General features: G+C 40.4%; 1 protein-coding gene across 2 annotated transcripts in view; it reads left to right on the top strand.

Moving 5' to 3' along the window:
* Window positions 1-267: 267 nt before the first annotated feature.
* fggy (FGGY carbohydrate kinase domain containing) overlaps window positions 268-17,818 on the top strand; it is a 20,175-nt gene continuing 2,624 nt past the window's right edge. Inside the window, exons 1-14 of one of the 2 annotated variants that reach the window (XM_010797441.1) lie at window positions 268-296; window positions 683-876; window positions 2,615-2,726; window positions 4,817-4,968; window positions 5,167-5,255; window positions 6,016-6,131; window positions 6,244-6,372; window positions 7,126-7,229; window positions 7,857-7,964; window positions 8,804-8,865; window positions 9,395-9,557; window positions 10,251-10,325; window positions 10,429-10,549; window positions 10,759-10,853. In XM_010797441.1, coding sequence (XP_010795743.1) covers window positions 694-876; window positions 2,615-2,726; window positions 4,817-4,968; window positions 5,167-5,255; window positions 6,016-6,131; window positions 6,244-6,372; window positions 7,126-7,229; window positions 7,857-7,964; window positions 8,804-8,865; window positions 9,395-9,557; window positions 10,251-10,325; window positions 10,429-10,549; window positions 10,759-10,853 — 1,509 coding nt within the window. In that variant the 5' untranslated portion in view covers window positions 268-296; window positions 683-693. Of the gene's footprint in view, window positions 369-682; window positions 877-2,614; window positions 2,727-4,816; window positions 4,969-5,166; window positions 5,256-6,015; window positions 6,132-6,243; window positions 6,373-7,125; window positions 7,230-7,856; window positions 7,965-8,803; window positions 8,866-9,394; window positions 9,558-10,250; window positions 10,326-10,428; window positions 10,550-10,758; window positions 10,854-17,818 lie in introns of both variants that reach the window. The other variant, XM_010797440.1, reaches the window with a different exon arrangement.

The raw sequence follows: 17,818 nt of genomic DNA on the forward strand, positions 1-17,818 counted from the left end.
TTTGTCTACTCTAGAAGATTCAGACTGGTGTTTGTGTTGGAGAGTGAAATGTCCGTTGCCGATTAGTCTTCTCAAAAGTTGGACGACACAAACAAAACATATCAAGGGAAGGACATGAAGACTATAACGGCATAATAATTACTATTATTATAATGATTAAAAACGACCATACACCAGGGCGGTTATATGATGTGTTTCGGACTTTACACGGCTCAGTGATATTGCTCATCGCAAAATCGAATTTGCTCTTTTTGGTCTTTTTCGCTTTCCGTCGCAGCCACAGATTCCAGCACAAAGTACGGTTTTCAGAAACTCAAAAGTGGTGTTTTATATTGTGTTCTTCGCTGAAATTACATTTTAATCCGCCGGTAAGTTCAGAGTTGTGTTCGTGGTGATGTAAAAACGTCACACCTGTTTTACATATTCTGTTGTGTGCATTGAGAAGTTATTCTGTGCAAATGATTGGTAGAAAATCTCTGTTGCTGCAGCGATATCAGATCAAGTTGGACAGTGTCTGATTCTCAGAAACATACACATTTAACAGTAATGTACTCTGTATGCGTTGATATCTCTGCTTACTTCTATCTATTTCGAAACCGTCCATTTATTGTTGACTTTGACAATGTAACCTGGTTAATAATCAACCCTGGGGTCCTCTGCTCTCCCCCCTCTTTGCATGCAGCTGCTGTCCTCATGGCAGAGGTGTACTATGTGGGGGTGGATGTGGGCACTGCCAGTGTGAGGGCGGCTCTGGTCACCAGGGCAGGCCGGGTGGAGAGCACCGCAGAGCAGCCCATCAGCATCTGGGAGCCCCTCACCGACCACTATGTGCAGTCCTCCACTGAAATCTGGGACAAATGCTGCACTGCTGTCAAGGTAGGCTGACCTCGGAGAAGCCCCCTCCCCAAAATGTGTTCTGTAGTTGTACTGTGATGTAGGCTAACACAACATAAAAGGGATATTTTTTTTATATTTCAAGGTTGGTTTTGTTTATTTTTGCATTCACATTAACCTTGGTACTAAGACTGGGGAGCTGGAACCTTCAACTATTTATCCATTTCTATCAATTAAGTTACTTTAAGTGTATTTCGATAATGTATACTTTACTTTTAGCTAATTTAGAAAATATTTAAATGGCAAATGGTTAGCTAAAATAACTTCCTATTTGAACCGTTTATTCTTGACCCTTACCTAATTATTCATATGTTTATCCATAACTTTAAGCTAACATTTTATCTTTTTATCCAGTACATTTAGCTAATATCTAAACTGTTTATTAAGTTCTTTAACCTAAAATTGTAACTAGTTTTCGTCATTACGTTTAGCTAATATTTCAATTTTTGTATCCATTACTTTAAAGGTCCCATGTCATGCTTTTCCGGTTATTACCCTTCCCCTTGTGTGTTAGGTAGCTTTTTATGCATGTAAACGGTCTGCAGAGTCACAAACCCTCAAAGTACACCCTGTAGCGAGTAAAACTCTCACAGAAAAGACCTGTCTATGCTGCCCCAAAACGCTTTGGAGGTTTTTCTTTTTCCATTTTTTTCTTCCGGGAACCAAGTGACGTAACGACGATCCAAATGGACCAATCCGTGGAGCTCCTCACACACACACACACACACACACACACACACACACACACACACACACACACACACACACACACACACACATACTCACTCAGCCGTATCTTTTCTCAGCCACGATACTCCGCAGAGTTTCGCTGGGACACACTCAACCTTATCTTTTCTCAGCCGCAGCTGCGTGGATCTCCTCTCACAGTTCGCCACACTCTCACGTGTGTGTGCTCAGGCTGAGTTCAGGCTGAGTTCCTCTGTGTCTCGCTGTCTCGCAGACCCCACGCAGCAACCAGGAAACGGCACCAGTAATACAGCTCACACTGTCGGCTCCTCAAGTCTCAAAGGGCGGAGTAGCGAGCCCCGCAACGTCCCGCCAACGCGGCACCCAGACCCCACTTAGCATTTTCATCTGTTTGTCATTACTGGTGTCATTTGGTATCTGGTTGCTAACAAACGCCATTGTGACACATAAACACACATCAGAGCACAGTGGGCTCATAGGGATCGGGGGGGCAGGAGCTCCAACAAGGCGTGTAGGACAGAGAGTGAATACACATACTATACAGAGATGCTGTATGAGAAAACCAATGCGATTAAAATCTATTCTAGTATGCCTCAACAATGGAATTATGATCAGTAGAAATGGCCATGACATTGGACCTTTTAAGCTAATATTTCAGCTATTTATTAATTCCTCAATGGCAGCCTATGGCTTTAAGTTTAATTGGTGGGAGGTGTGTTTGTACAGGGAGCATAGTTTTTTAAAAACACGTCTTTTCTCTTTTTAATCTTAATTCCTTTTTCCAAATCATATGTTCTGTAAAAATAGTTCTCCTGCTTAACAGTCCAAATATTCCCTGGCAACCGTAAAGGTAGTCTATTAGTTACAAGTTCATATGGTTGGAGTTCATTGTTATTGTGTCGCAAACATTTGTTAAACTACTAGCTAATGTATTCATACATGTCCTCCTACAGTCACACCACAGGCATTTAGGTGTTAAAGCATAATATCATATCTTTTATATTTGTTCCAGAGAGTTACCCAAGGTGTGGAAAGGAGTCAGGTACGAGGGATCGGCTTTGATGCCACCTGCTCTCTCGTGGTTTTGGACCAAAGCTTCCAGCCTGTGCCAGTCAGTCAGGATGGTGAGTGAAACATTAGTTTTACTCTTACAGTCTGACCTTTAGTCTGTAGCCCACATAGCACCAGAGGTGGGAAGTAACTATGTTCATTTACTCAAGTACTGTAACAAGTAAATGTTGAGATACTTGTGCTGAACTTGAGTATTTCACTTTCTTGCTCCTTTGTACTTCTACTCCACTGAAATTCAGATGTCAATGGTGTACTTGCACTCCACTACATGTATTTAATACCTTTAGTTACTTTACAGATTTGTATTAATGATGTGAAATATAATCAACACTTAAATCAGACTTTACTTACACCTGGAGTAAATTCAATAATAATCAAAACATATAATATATATTATTCTGAAATGGACCAATTTGCAGTATGACTAATTTGACTTTTGGTACTTTAAGTATATTTTGATGCCAATGCTTTTGCACTTTTGTTTGAGTGATTGCAGGACTTTTACTTGTAACAAAGTATTCCTACACTCTGGTACTTCTACTTTTACTCAAGTACAAGATCTGAGTACGTCTCCCACCTCTGCATAGCACTCATATGTTTTGCTCCAGGAAAACATCATGTATAATAGGCGTGAGATGAAATTAAGATTTCCTGACCAAAATAACCATTACTGATAATTTCCTAATCTTAAACTCTTAAAAACGACACTATGCATACTGGAGTCACTTTGTGTTCAGAAACAATTTTTTTACTTAAAAGATATAAAATGATAGGACACTTTTTTATTTTGTGTAAAACAATCAGTCTTAAATAAGTTGATTATAAACTATAACGCCCCTTGGATAAATAAAAGTTAGCAGCATTCTGCAAAAATAGCAGCACTGTGAGTCTGTTCTGTATTACATGATCAGTAGTGTTTTCTTAATTTGGATCAATTTCTCACTTCTGTACCATGAGCTAGACAACACTGAGGTGAGGATATTAAAGATTTATCCTGACGAGATCAATTTCTTTTGAGGTTTTTGAATTGTGATCCTTTATTGCCTGTATACAGCTACACTTAGAACAATATATTGGATTGTTAAGTTTGAAATGAATTTTGTTTTTTTAAATGATGAATGTATTTTGTTTTAACTAGAATGGATTTTCTTTATAGAGTTTGTCGTGAAACCTTTCAGTTGTTGAGTTTAACTTGTGCAAGTTGTTTTAATTAATGTAATGGGATAGCTTATTGATCCCTGAAGGTAAAGCCCCTCCTCCACAGCAAGGTCAGAGGTCAGGGTCAGCGACAGAACAGATCCCCAGTTCTGAGTTGGTCATTATTCATGTATTGGTTTTTTTCACTTAAGGAAGATGGAGCAGGACATGACCCAGGTAGACAGGTTAAATTATTGATTATATTTAGATATTACAAATATATCACAACAGAATTGCTTATCATCCACTAATATCCACATATTTAATATTATAATTTCATCTGTAATATTCAGTGTATTAAGTATAAACTAGGAATTAATGCTTATGGCAAAATCCTAATCAGGATTATTTAACATCATTGCTTGCTGACTTTGGAAACATTATGCATTTTTTTGTATTTCTTTGTAATTATTATTATTTAATTATAATTTAGTACAAAAAAATATTTAAAATAATTTAAAAACATTATAATATATTACAGAATATATAAAATAAATATAGTTTCACATTTAAAATCATAATATTAAGTTAACGCATTCAAATAAATTAAATTAACTACAGTATGTTGTCACTGAAAACAAATAAACATTAAAGACGTAAGATACATATATTTTAAATAAGTGAGACCAATACAAATTAGATCACTAATTCCACAAAGTACTGAAAACTACAACATATATTCCGTTTTTTTTACTCTCAGTATTACTAAGAGTCAAATGTGCAACGCTGTAACATAGGATTTAGAACACAAGACAAACCGTGAAATGTAAAGATGGCACAATAGCCGTTTCATCTCAATAATCTTGCTTTCATAACTATTTGAAACCAAATTTAAAAAAAAAAAGATTAGATTTCATCACCATGTTGTAGTATGAGCTGTTATTTTGCATATCTTATTTCCGTTTTGCTTTCACTAAAACTGATCTCCCCTTCCTCTCTTCCCCAGGTGACCCACAGAGGAACGTGGTGATGTGGATGGACCATCGCGCTGCAGAGCAGGCCGCTCGTATAACCAGCGCCGGCCACGGGGTCCTCAGCAGGGTGGGGGGGGTCATGTCGCCAGAGATGCAACCCCCCAAGCTGCTGTGGCTCAAAGAGGTGAGAGGTGAGCGAGGTCACCACAGGCGCCCTGATCTCTGTTTTACTGTCGCGGTCTGTGTGAGCTGCTCAGCATGTGTGTGCTTTTGTTTTAGTATTTTTTTATCTTGGGAAGCTTCCTGAATTGTTTGGTTGTTGAACTCACGCTGCCATTACTTACTGATCAGGCCTTCTGAAAAAAACAATTTCTCCTTTCAGAATCTAAGAGAACGCTGCTGGAACCAAGCTTCTCACTTTTTGGACCTTCCAGACTTCCTGTCCTGGAAAGCGACTGGCTCTTTGACACGGTGAGCTTCTTTATTGGATGATAGTCATTAATACTATCTGATCGTTAAAGCCTGTTCTGTTCATTGTGTAATATGTGTTTAAAACATGCAATTCAGAGTGGAATTCAAAGACTTGACTACAGTATTATAATAGTGATTGAAAAAAACTGTTGACTGAGACGAGGTTACCGAAACTTAAATTGTGTTGGCAATGCGTTTGAAGTCACCAGAAATAAAGGCTCCCAACTTTTGCCCCTCTCTGTAACAAAAACAAACGACTGAGTGACAGGTGCAGGTGATTCTAATTACAACACACCCACAATAACCAATAGTGACAAAGTGACAACCCAAACACATTCTGTGCACCTTCTCTGTGGCTTTGACCAGAGGTCGTTAAGGTTACCTCATTTTGTGATTCACTGAGTGCGTTAACGGACATGATAAACCCTTTTTCCTCCAAAATAATGGTTTAGTCATTGGTTTTTCGGTTTATTTTCTGGTGTTTCATGGACAAAGTCATACATTTCCCAGAAGGCATGGTTAGGTGGTAACAGCTTTTTTTTTTTAAACATTTCTTCATCTCAAACCAGAGATTGGAATCAGTAGAAAGACATTTTTAGTTTCAAGTCTGTTTTGAGTTTTTCATAATAATCAGCAAGGTCTTATCGCTGCTGTCTGACTACAGTCTAATGGCTTAAGTAGCGCCTATTAACTGTATGTTTTGTACATTAACAAAAAATAATAAATGTCCAACTAATAACTATTCATGAATGTTTCGCAGGTCTTTGTGTACTCTTGTGTGTAAGTGGACTTATTGCCCTTCTGAAGGATGGGACGCTGGTTTCTGGACGAGCATTGGACTGGAGGATCTCCTGGAGAACAACTATTCCAAAATAGGTAAAAGACATTGACTAAAAAGCTTCCTACTGATTGTATATTCTACCATTTTAAGAAAAACATCCACACAGGAGACCTTATTTGATTATTTAAGCTGTTTTCTGTCCTCCAGGCAACGTGACGTGTTCTCCAGGGAGCCCTCTGGGGGATGGCCTCTCCCAGGAGGCAGCAGCAGATTTGGGTCTAGAGACAGGAACTGCAGTGGGGGCTTCTCTCATTGATGCTCATGCTGGAGGCCTTGGTATTACATCTGAAACCTGTTTTTGAACCACTCTTCTCTTTAATTATACGTAAAATAGTCAACGGTTCTTTCCAGGTGACACAGCTTTAAGTTAAACATTTAAGCGGATATTTTGTGGGCATAAATGTAGACATAGTTGGGGGGATGGACAAGCTCATTTCCACAGCACATGGAATAGTCGTCAGTTTCTTGTGCAAAAAGAAAACAATTCTGACCCAAAGTCTAAAAACAAAGGGATCATTCAAAATCAGCATTTCTCAAACCTTTTTGTATAACGTACCTCCATTTGTAACATCCAGTCATTTAGCCTGTGTCTATTCCTCACCAACGCTGCTGTGTACTGTATCTGTTAGCACGTTGTTAGCTTTAGGGCTGACGTTCAGAACACCGCACCATCTGGTTTTGTTTTGGCAGATAAACTGCTCATGAACCCTGACCTCTGACCCCTGGCAGCGACCTCTGCCCATCACACATTGTCCTTTCAGTCAGAGGCTGAAACACTCTGAAGCACTTTCAGTGATCGGGCCTGTCACACCCTGTCACACAAGGGTGGATGAACCCTCCACCCTTAACTGAAACCAGCTTGATAAACATTATTTCAGCAGTTAGTGTCAGTGCCGCATGCCATGTGAAGGTTAGAGAAGCGCATCAAAAGCTTTTTTATCTGCAAATAATTTGTCCATGAACAGGAGTGCTGAGGACAAACAAACAAAAAACGTGTGTTTTACCCTGCAAAATACGTGTGATTTCCAGGTGTGATCGGTGCAGATGTTAAAGGCTTTAACTTGCCCTGTGAGCACCAGCCAATCACATCACGCATGGCGATGATCTGCGGGACATCAACCTGTCACATGGCGGTTAGTGCTTTACTTTTCACCTGCTGGAGAATGATCCTAAATAAGTGTTTTATAGAAATGGTGAGAACTCATTTAAAACATACAATAGCTTCTATACTAATACGCAAGTATGCAATTTATTCAAAGCAAACTGAATAACCCCCTTTCACATGATGATAATGAAAGGGCCAGTATTTGTATTTATACCATATTTATTCAGTTTTTCTTTTATTGTTATTGAAATTCAATTATACTATAGCTGTATATTGGACGAGTGATTCATTTCAATGCATAAATAGCTAATTATTTTGCCTTAAAATGCTTCTGTATTTATTAAATCTATTGTAAATGTTTAGACTGATGAAATTAATGTTTTGAGACCATTTAGTAGTTAGGGTTGGATTAGTTTCAGTGTATTTAGTTAGTGTTAGGCTTTTTTCAGCTTGTAAATGTTTCTGTTTAATACATGAACTCTCAATTTATATATGACTTAGTAATAAATATTGTATATTATTTTTGTTTTGTTGTGTAAATGATTAATCGTTTGTTTGTTAAAGTTGAAATTGTAGTTTTTTTGCAGCCTTTTACTTCAGCTGTGCTTATCTCCTTGTAGATTGCTCATTTGAATTTCTTATTTACGTGCATCAGATCAGCGAGCAGCCTCTCTTTGTGCCGGGGGTGTGGGGGCCCTGTCTGTCTGCCATGGTGCCGGGCATGTGGCTCAACGAGGGGGGACAGAGCGCCACAGGAAGGCTGGTCAGTGCACTGTTGAGCTTTATGCAGGATTATACTAACCAAAAACGGTATGAAGTAGACACAAAATGTGTGCAATCCCTGTTTGAATGTACACAAAAGACACCCAGACGTGATTCAGCCCTCTGCATGAAACGTAAAGCCTCACTTGTGCTTTTCGAATTAAAACATGTGGGTTGTTTTTGAAAATCTGAAGAATTAACCTCAAGACCTTTTTTATTAATTATATAATAAAAATTGAAGCAAAAATAGAGACAACCCAATGCCATTAAAGCATCAAATCATGCATTCTGTTATATTGAACTTTGATTCTAGATTCCCACATGTTATTTTCATGATTTCCTGATTTCCAAAGTCAATGATATCGCCTACCCTCAACATATCCGAGACTGTGAAAAAAATATCACCCTCACATTTTTTATTTAGGCAACAAAACAATTGTTTTAATTAAAAACAACAGTAACATTATGTAAGCAGACGGGCATTTGAAGGGTTAACATAAAAAAAAAAACTAATATTGTGTTGTTATCGGGACTGAAAGTGGTTAAAAGATTTAAGATGGTGAAAGTGGAATAAAATATTAATATTTGATATATTATTTTTATGTTTTGACCTCTAAGGACATCAGAGACTAACTTAAAGTGAGGCACAAGGGATCAAATCAGTCTGTTTATTTTTATAATATCAATTGAAGCTCTAGTTACTTTACATAGGAAACGGCAAATATTGTATACGGTAGTTTTAACAATGAATTGAATCAGCAGTTGCAGCATCACAAGCCTGTGTGTCATCAGCCGCATCATCTGTAATCCTCTCTGTGAGTCTGCTCTCTCCTCCCTCAGATGGAGCACATGGTGAAGGGCCACGCCGCCTACACGCAGCTCCAGGAAGAGGCACGGCACAGGTCAGCTGATGCTTTACTGAAGCGTCTCCCAAAAACATTCACAGCTATCATCCCTGTTCTGCTGACGTATGATAATGTTCTGTAAGCTTTGGGAAGATAATAAGCTTAGTGAGGTTGTGGGGTAAAGACCTAAAGACCCACTTGTAGTTGAATGACATTTCTCTTTTTTTCTCTTTAGGTATTGTGTTATTATTTCAGCATCTGTTCACGACTTTGTTGAATACATACCTTGAGACTTGGAATTATTTTTTGCATTTATTATGTATTCGTTATTTTCCCTTAATGTCTGAGGTCTTAGACCAAAAACAATGTTTCTGCTAACTTTGTTTTATTATTCTTTATCTGAAAGTAAAATATATTGAAAAATAAACATTCTGTGAAAGCTGCAAAAGTATTTAACGGTTTTATTTTCTAAACATTTACTTAAATTTAAATAAAAGTTGTAAATCATTTCAGGCAAAACACTTCTGATTTTACTACTGTGCATATTCTCTGCATTCACTTACTTGTTACTTGCTCATTTCCCCAGATTTCCCTTAAATGGAGAGAACCTGTACACCTACCTGAACAGCCACCTGAGTTCCATGGCTGACTCTGGATCTGCTATGGACCTGCTGGGCTCCAGCCTTCACGTGTGGCCAGACTTCCACGGCAACCGGTCGCCCCTGGCTGACCCCAACCTGAAGGGCATGGTGAGAGAACAGGCTAACTTCGCAAAAACACCACAGTAAGGCTCATGGTCAGTTCTCATCTCATAAAATACAAATGTAGACTATTAATGGATTTAACTGATGAGATAACTTGATCATATTTAAGCCTTTAGAAGAATTTTGGAACTTTGGACAGCACACGGCTAGCTGTTTCCTCTGCCTCTACTCTTTAAGCTAAGCTAACTAGCTCCCAGCTCCAGTTCCATACGTAAGAAAACAGACATGAGAGAGGTATCACGCAAATGATAGAACTAAACCCCAAAATATACTTTTATACTCTTCTTTTAAAAATACTCTAACCTAAATATATAATGTAATATAATCACATACAGTAAGCTAGCAGCTAATTACATCAGCTCACTTAGTAAAGCACCACAATCAATACTCATCTCATACAAAAATATAGATCTACTTCAGGATTTCACAGAAGTATAATCAATGCAAAGAAAAAACTTGAGATTATTTATGTGTTCAGTTATCTAATGATTATTTCCAGGCCAGTTCTGTATTTCCTGGAAGGGAGCTGATAACTGCTGCGTATTGTACTGAATCACTGCTGATTTCAGATACCAGAGCCTGAATGATGGCTCTGCTTTCACCCTCCCTTTTCTCTGCTGACTCCTACTCTTCAGCAGTGAGCCATTTTTGCTGGAATGACTCCTTACTGTTTCTCAGGTGATCGGGCTGCCGCTCTCCAGAACCCTGGATGACTTGGCTCTGCTATATCTGGCCACTATACAAGCCCTGGCTGTGAGTGTTTTTATTTGGAATCACTTCAGTCAGATATCTTAGTATCTAAAAGGGCAAAAGCAGGTTTGAATTGTAACTGGATTATCTTTGGATCGGATTTCAGCTTGGTACGCTTCATATTCTGGAGGCCATGAAGGAAGCAGGACATGACATCAGGACCCTCTTCCTGTGTGGCGGGTTGAGCAAAAATGCTCTGTATGTCCAGATTCACGCTAACGCTACAGGTAACTAGTAACAATGACAGGTTTTATATTGTGGATGACAATATATTAACAAATACATTTCATCCAAAATATTGAAATAATAATAACACAAACACTTTTTCGATCTCTATAATTTATTTTAAAGTGAATATATTGAATTACAAACGTTTGAACAGTAAAGGTCCCGAGGCCTTTAGCTAATGCCACTTTTTCGATTTTGTGTTTTTCAGGGCTGCCTGTGGTGCTGCCTGACCAGAAAGAGGCGGTGTTAATAGGAGCAGCGGTCCTGGGTGCATGTGCTTCACAGGACTACAGCAGCATACAGGTGGAGTGGCACACACACAGTTTGTTAACTAAAAGCATTCAAAGTGTAATGGCTTGCTTAGGCTTGGGTTACATTTGACACAGATAACTATCATTATATGAAAGAGTATAAGGGCTAGTGTGTTTTCTCAAAGTAATGTTGAGGCTCATAACATTATTACATTACATTACATTGCATTTAGCTGACACTTTTATCCAAAGCGACTTACAATAAGTGCATTCGACCAAGAAGATACAAACGTGAAGAAAACAGAATCATATAAGTACATCAGGTTTCATAGAGCTAAAACATTTCAAGTGCAACTTTATTAGTATATAAGTGCTTTGTTAATAGTTCTATCGCTCGAAGTGGAGTCGAAAGAGATGAGTTTTCAGTCTGCGCCGGAAGATGTGTAAGCTTTCTGCTGTCCTTATGTCAATGGGGAGCTCATTCCACCATTTTGGAGCCAGGATAGCAAACCCACGTGTTTTTGCTGATGGGAACTTTGGTCCCCCTCGCAGTGAGGGTGCAGCGAGCTGTTTGGCTGATGCAGAGCGGAGTACACGTGCTGGGGAGTACGGTTTAACCATGTCCTGGATGTAGGAAGGGCCAGATCCATTCACAGCATGGTACGCAAGTACCAGTGTCTTGAAGTGGATTCTAGCAGTTACCGGAAGCCAGTGAAGGGAGCGGAGGAGCGGTGTGGTGTGGGAACATTTAGGAAGGTTGAAGACCAGACGAGCAGCTGCATTCTGGATGAGCTGCAGAGGTCGGATGGCACATGCAGGTAGACCAGCCAGGAGGGAGTTGCAGTAGTCTAGGCGTGAGATGACAAGAGTCTGGACCAGAACCTGAATCCCTCCTGGCTGGTCTACCTGCATGTGCCATCCGACCTCTGCAGCTCATNATCCCTGAAACTGGCCCTCCCGCTGTACTTCTCGGAGACTTCAACCTCCAGACAGGGAAGATAGCTGAACTAACATCTCTTTTAACCGCCTTTGCTTTCTCACTGTCTCCATCCCCACCAACTCATAAGGCTGGCAATGTCCTTGATCTCATATTCTCAAGGAACTGCTCTACTTCTAACCTCTCTGTAAACCCGCTCCACACATCCGATCACTTCTTCATTTCATTCTCTCTACCCCTTTCCAAACATAACGAACTAATCTCTTCTAATTCTGCACCTGTCCGCCGCAACCTTCGTTCCCTCTCCCCCTCTACCTTTGCCTCATCGGTGGAGGAATCTAGGTGTGACCCTAGATAAGAAACTGTCCTTCACTGCAAATATAGCTGCTACAACCCGCTGCTGCAGATACACTCTTTGCAACATTGGAGGATACGTCCCCAGCTGACCCAGAAAGGCTTTCGTCATCTCACGCCTAGACTACTGCAACTCCCTCCTGGCTGGTCTACCTGCATGCGCCATCCGACCTATGCAGCTCATCCAGAATGCAGCTGCTCGTCTGGTCTTCAACCTTCCTAAATTCTCCCACACCACACCGCTCCTCCGCTCCCTTCACTGGCTTCCGGTAACTNAAAGACAGCGCATTCAAGTGTTTTAGACAGGAACGGGAGAAGAGAGACAGGCCTGTAGTTTATAACATCAGATGGGTTGAGAGTGGGTTTCTTTAGGAGAGGGTTTACTCTTGCCTCCTTGAGACTGTTTGGAAAGTGACCAGAAGTTAGAGAAGTGTTGATGAAATGGGTGAGAAACGGTAGAACATCAGGAACGATAGTCTGAAGGAGGTTTGAAGGGATAGGGTCCAGAGGACAGAACCTCACTTGGAGAGAGAGGGGAGAAGGAGATCAGTGTGTGAGTGAACGGTGGGTCTGGTGACCCAGTGGTGAGTAAAGGTGAGTCAGAAAAAGAAGAGTGAATATCATCCGCCTTTTTTTTAAAGTGGTTAGCAAAGTCGCTTGGAAGATGGGAGGAGGGGAAAGGGGCTCTGGGGGGGGGTAACATAACTCATAATATCAGGAATTAATTTCTGAGGTAGCTAAATGCTAAAGTATTGACAACTTTTAAAAATAATCATGCATTATCCGTCCAAGTGATGCACTCTCATTTTGTATATGGCTTTTAGAATTAAGTCAAAATAATTTCAGTAAATGCGCTAGTAGTTAAAATGTGAATCTTGAAATGTCAAGGTAATAGTCAGTATTTCAACTTTATTCTGAAAATGCCATCGTCCTTCTCTTCTTTTTTTTGTTATCCCTGACCGTAATAATCCATAAAGTATACTATACATGCGATCTCAATGAGCTTTCATGCAACTTCAGTCCAACAGGGGCCACTAGTGGTGAGTCATCATTTTAATAAATGCCTGGGAAACTAAAGGAGCAGTGGCTGATATATTTTTACTAGATTACAAGATATATTTGACCTTCTTTTTCAAAAACCTTTTCAAAAAATCACACAGATCCGCAAACAATTATGCATTATTCAATTACACATAAAAATGGCTCTTTGGTTTCTCTTTCACTTAAATCCAGTGTACATGTAGTAGGGATCCAATGGAAATACAATTCGACATCATGAATAGTCACAATGGGAATTTGCATTTGCTGTTTCATGCAAGTGGGAAAAAACAGTAACCTCATCCTCAATGAGAAAGGATGTACTGTTTTTTGTTTTAAACATTTGATCAAACCACTTTGTGTGTGTCGCATTAAACAGCTTGCTTCCAAAATGTTTGCAACACGTCCTACAGTCCTACATTTCCAAACTGGAAACTGGAAAAACTTTTCATTTTACTCCTTGCCTTCTAAATGGCTGTTTCTTCCATACTAACACCTCCAGTCTGTAATGAAGACCAGGCTAACAGTTGAATGTCATGCCAAACTGGAAATAACAACAGCTTTGTCTCCAGAGCCACAGCAGACGTTATCCGGTTGTTTCCACAGTCTGTAGTTCTCCTAATGAAGAGTAAAGTAAACAAGGGTGAAATAAGTGGCGTTCCCCTGTTAAAAAAAGGTGTTTATTTTGAAATGTATTTAGTAGTGTGCAATCCAACGTTCATATTTTATAGCCCTAATAAAGTTGACCTCAATATTCACAAAGCACAGATCTCACTATTGCTCACTCAATGCCTCCATCTGCTGGATAACACCCAAAAACTAAGTATAAAGTGATTCAGCCACACAAGTGTTTTTACTATACAATTGCCAGGATATACACAACAAGAAGAATAACAATACAATATAAGAACAATGCTAATGCACACACGAGAAAAAACTGTAGAAATAGGCTGCGGGAGGGACAGCGGTGTTCATTTATATCATTCATGTGTTTCTATTTAACACCATGTGTAAGCATGCATTCACAGGGATTTGGAGCAGTTTATTCAGAACATAAATATAATTTATTATCTTTATTATAATTACTATACATTTTATATCTGTATTTATGTACTTTTTAATACTCCTGATGGATTCCATTAGACTCACACAGGGTCTCAATCTTAACACCCAGAGTGAATTCTACGTGTTTTCACTCTGGGTCTAATGTCTTTCATGACAAAGGGAAACTGTTAGGGTGATTTAAGTCAAGGAATGACTTAAAGGTAGGGTAGGTAAGAATGGAGAAACCAGCTCGAGTGCGCTAGAATTTGAATGTACACAACCGGAAAAGATCTGCCTCTTCCTTCAGACTTCCTTACAGAGCCCCTCCTCCAACACACACGAACGCGCACATGACCAATGAGGGCACGAGTAAGTTTGTGCACAGATGAAAGGCTGACAGGCAGGTAGGCCTTCCAGTTATTTTAGGAGTGTACGTGGCAGTCTCCGGTGAGGGCTCCTTCAGTCGAGACGGTATCCCGGGACGCTAGAATCGACCTCCAAGGAGTAATGTCAAGGATAGCCACCCATTGATTGTACGTCTTGAAACAAGATAGAGAGTATTCTTCGATTTGGTTTTGTCTCTTTACTGTGTATAAGAGTAAGTGAGCTTTACTCTTGTGTTCTTAATGTAATGAATGAACTTGTTTTATGTACTTTTATCGTGGGTATACGTTGAGTTGGATGAGGGACTATCACTGTTGTCATATGGGGAAGTGGTTAGGAGTTCGTATGTGCTAAATTTGCTGTTTCTATTGGAAATCGGGATGTGGGATAACCCAGATAGGTGCTGTGTCTCTTGACCGCAATGTTGTCTTATTATGGTTTTGCTTGTGTCTTTTTTATCTTATTTCGTACTGCCAACCTTGTCACACTGACTTCACGACTAGTATAGTGCTAAAACAGTCGTTGAAATTTATTGGAGACTGAAACGGTATAAATTAGCCGTTTCGGTTTCAAAAGCGACATCTGTTATGTCTTTTCCGGTATATATGTTTGTTTGGTGCTCTGTTTCGTCTACGTCGGTTTCACATGGTTCGGTCCGATTGGCATTTTCCCGGACGGATGACTTAGTCGGATTTCGCCTAGGATTAGTAAGCAGTAACTCAGATAGAGTCCGCGGAATAGACCTGTACAGGTCGGAAAGATTGGCCAGGGTGTTGGTATGTATGATGAGGTATGGGCCGGCCACGAACGTCGTGTTAATAGAATGTGGAGGACAGCTGTCGAGTCGATCTAGGACAGACGAGACTAACCAATTTAGTCGACTTGGGTTCGACAACCCTATATAGCTCCCGGGGATCTCTACTAGAAGAATTTTAATATAGAGAAGGATGTATGGGTGGTGATAACAGTTGATTACCTCCGGCGGCAAGAGAGTTCCCCCTTACGCTCACGAAGTTCGATGGCAGGCTCTCCAGGGCAAGGGAAACACAATGAGGAGACGCCTCATCGGTATAGTTACTCGATCCAGTTCCTGGTTTTGTATGACTCCTCCTGTCGCTCCAAGTCTCGTCTGTCGTACTACGTGCTTCGAGCGCACTGATGCTCGTTCCCGTGTTACAGCGCGACGATACTGTCTGTCACGCTCAGTATTTGTTCTCTCATTTTTCCTGTAATTTCTACAGTTCAGTTAGATAATCCACACCAATGGACGGCTTGTGCGAAGATGGTCGTGGCTGCGAGTCTTTCGTGTTGAAGAGATGATTCTTGTGTCTTTCTCAGTTCATGTTTAGCGTACTCTGTGATTCCTCTCGCTGAGATCTGTGTCTATTTCTTCCACGTATTTCTGTCTCTATTCTCTTCCGCAGATCTGTCCATCTACTTCGGGTCTTCCCTCGTGATTATTTCTCCCCAACACACTCTGTCTCCCCGGTTTCTCCACATAAATTTTTCTTCTGGTATCCAGTCTCCCCGCTATTACCAACTAATAATCGAGTATTGATAAAATGCGATGTAACTAGCCATTCGGTGAGCATTGCTATAAGTGTGTCTGGTTATTGTCCCGATACGCGTTTTGCGTAGTAATGTACTGAAGTGGTTTTCTTATGTTTGAGTTACAATGAGTAGAGGGTTTGATTACTTTTGGGCACTTTATAGGAGAGTTTAGGTTCGTTGTCTCGAGCGGCAGTCCCAGCTTGTTGAAGGGGTGAAATCGGTAACGGCGTCTAGGCTTTTGTCGCGGGTCGGGTGCAGGTGATATGTTTAACCGTAACTTCTGTTTTTTTATTATTAGTGTCGGAGAGTTTATTCGTCTCACGGTGTACCATTTGGGTTTCTCGGTTAAATGTCCCGGCGCCGCACTTCGGGCTGAAAATTCAGTTTCGGTGTGTTTCTGTGTTGGTCTCCGTGCGGGCGACATCTGGGAGCGACATTGGGAAGACTAGTACTGTCTATGGAGACGGGTCGCGCGGACCGCGGAAGTAGGGTTTGGTTGTAGGGCACTACATCAGGTTTCTGCGAATTGCGAGATCGGTGCTGAATGTGGCATATGGAGGATTAGGAATATATGGCGACTAGTCGCCGCGGAGAGCTGTATCGGACCGTCTAGGAAGAAACTAGGATTAGAGGATTGTAAAGTAAAACACGGGTTTGACCATTGGCGGGAATTTGCCTGGTTATTGGCTTCTACTAGGTATCTTGAGCGGTTGGGACCTGGGAACATCGTGGTGTTTGGTGATTGATGGAGAGAGAATTGTAGGTGAAGTGGTGTGAAGTGCTTTACGTGGTCATATAGACGTGATACGCGTTGTTTTCCGCGATAAATCCTTTATGCCGGAGAGTGAGTCCTGCTGGTTCTTTCGCGGCTTAGTTCTCTATTATGTAATGTCCTTCATCCATTCTGGCTATATCAACGAAACGATCTGTCAACGGATAAAAAGCGCATATACTCTGGTATTAATTTTTTCGCTTCTATCATACGGTGTGGCCATCCTCTAGTTAATGGTGTGGACCCTGGTAGGTCCCTTCATCATTCAGTAAATCAGGATCCTTCGTTTTCTGTCCGCATTATGGTGGCTCGATACTGTAATTTCGATTCCGTTATATTCTAGGTTGTTGGAGGTATTAAAATTATTGTGTGTATCGTTAGTCCTGTTTCACTGTTTACAAGTCTGGTATGGTTTGTATTATTTTTTGATGTAATATTGGGCATTTGTAGTCGTATCTTATTTTTTACCAGACAATGTCATTTCGTAAGTCTTAGGCTTTTGGTTCTTCTGGTGAGTATTTGTCCCTTTGATACCCTTAATAATGTTGTTTATCTTACTTATTACCTTATTTGAGTGATATGTCGATATGGTGAAACTTGATAAGCATAGTAGGAAGTTAACTTCTACGCTTTGGAAGTGGATATCTGTCTTATGATGTTCAATTTTTTTTGTAAACGGGTCTCGGGATTTTGGTTAACTCGATCGGTTGTATATTGCTGGCACCGGCTAGTTCCCGCATGTCAACAGTGAGCTTTGTTGAATACAATATATTGCGTACCGTACGGAGGATTTGTAGTGGCAGGTCCTTCATGAAGTCGCGGTCGCTCAAGGTGTAACGAAACGTGTAGGCTTTTATTGTTATTTGTTTAAAGCAGTGCAACCGGGACGCAATGTTTCGCCTGTCGCTCGGTCCCCCCCCTGCAGTTTTTTTAGACT

Source organism: Notothenia coriiceps, unplaced genomic scaffold, assembly GCF_000735185.1.
Source record: "Notothenia coriiceps isolate Sejong01 unplaced genomic scaffold, NC01 NC01_scaffold00037939, whole genome shotgun sequence".
NCBI lineage: Eukaryota > Metazoa > Chordata > Actinopteri > Perciformes > Nototheniidae > Notothenia > Notothenia coriiceps.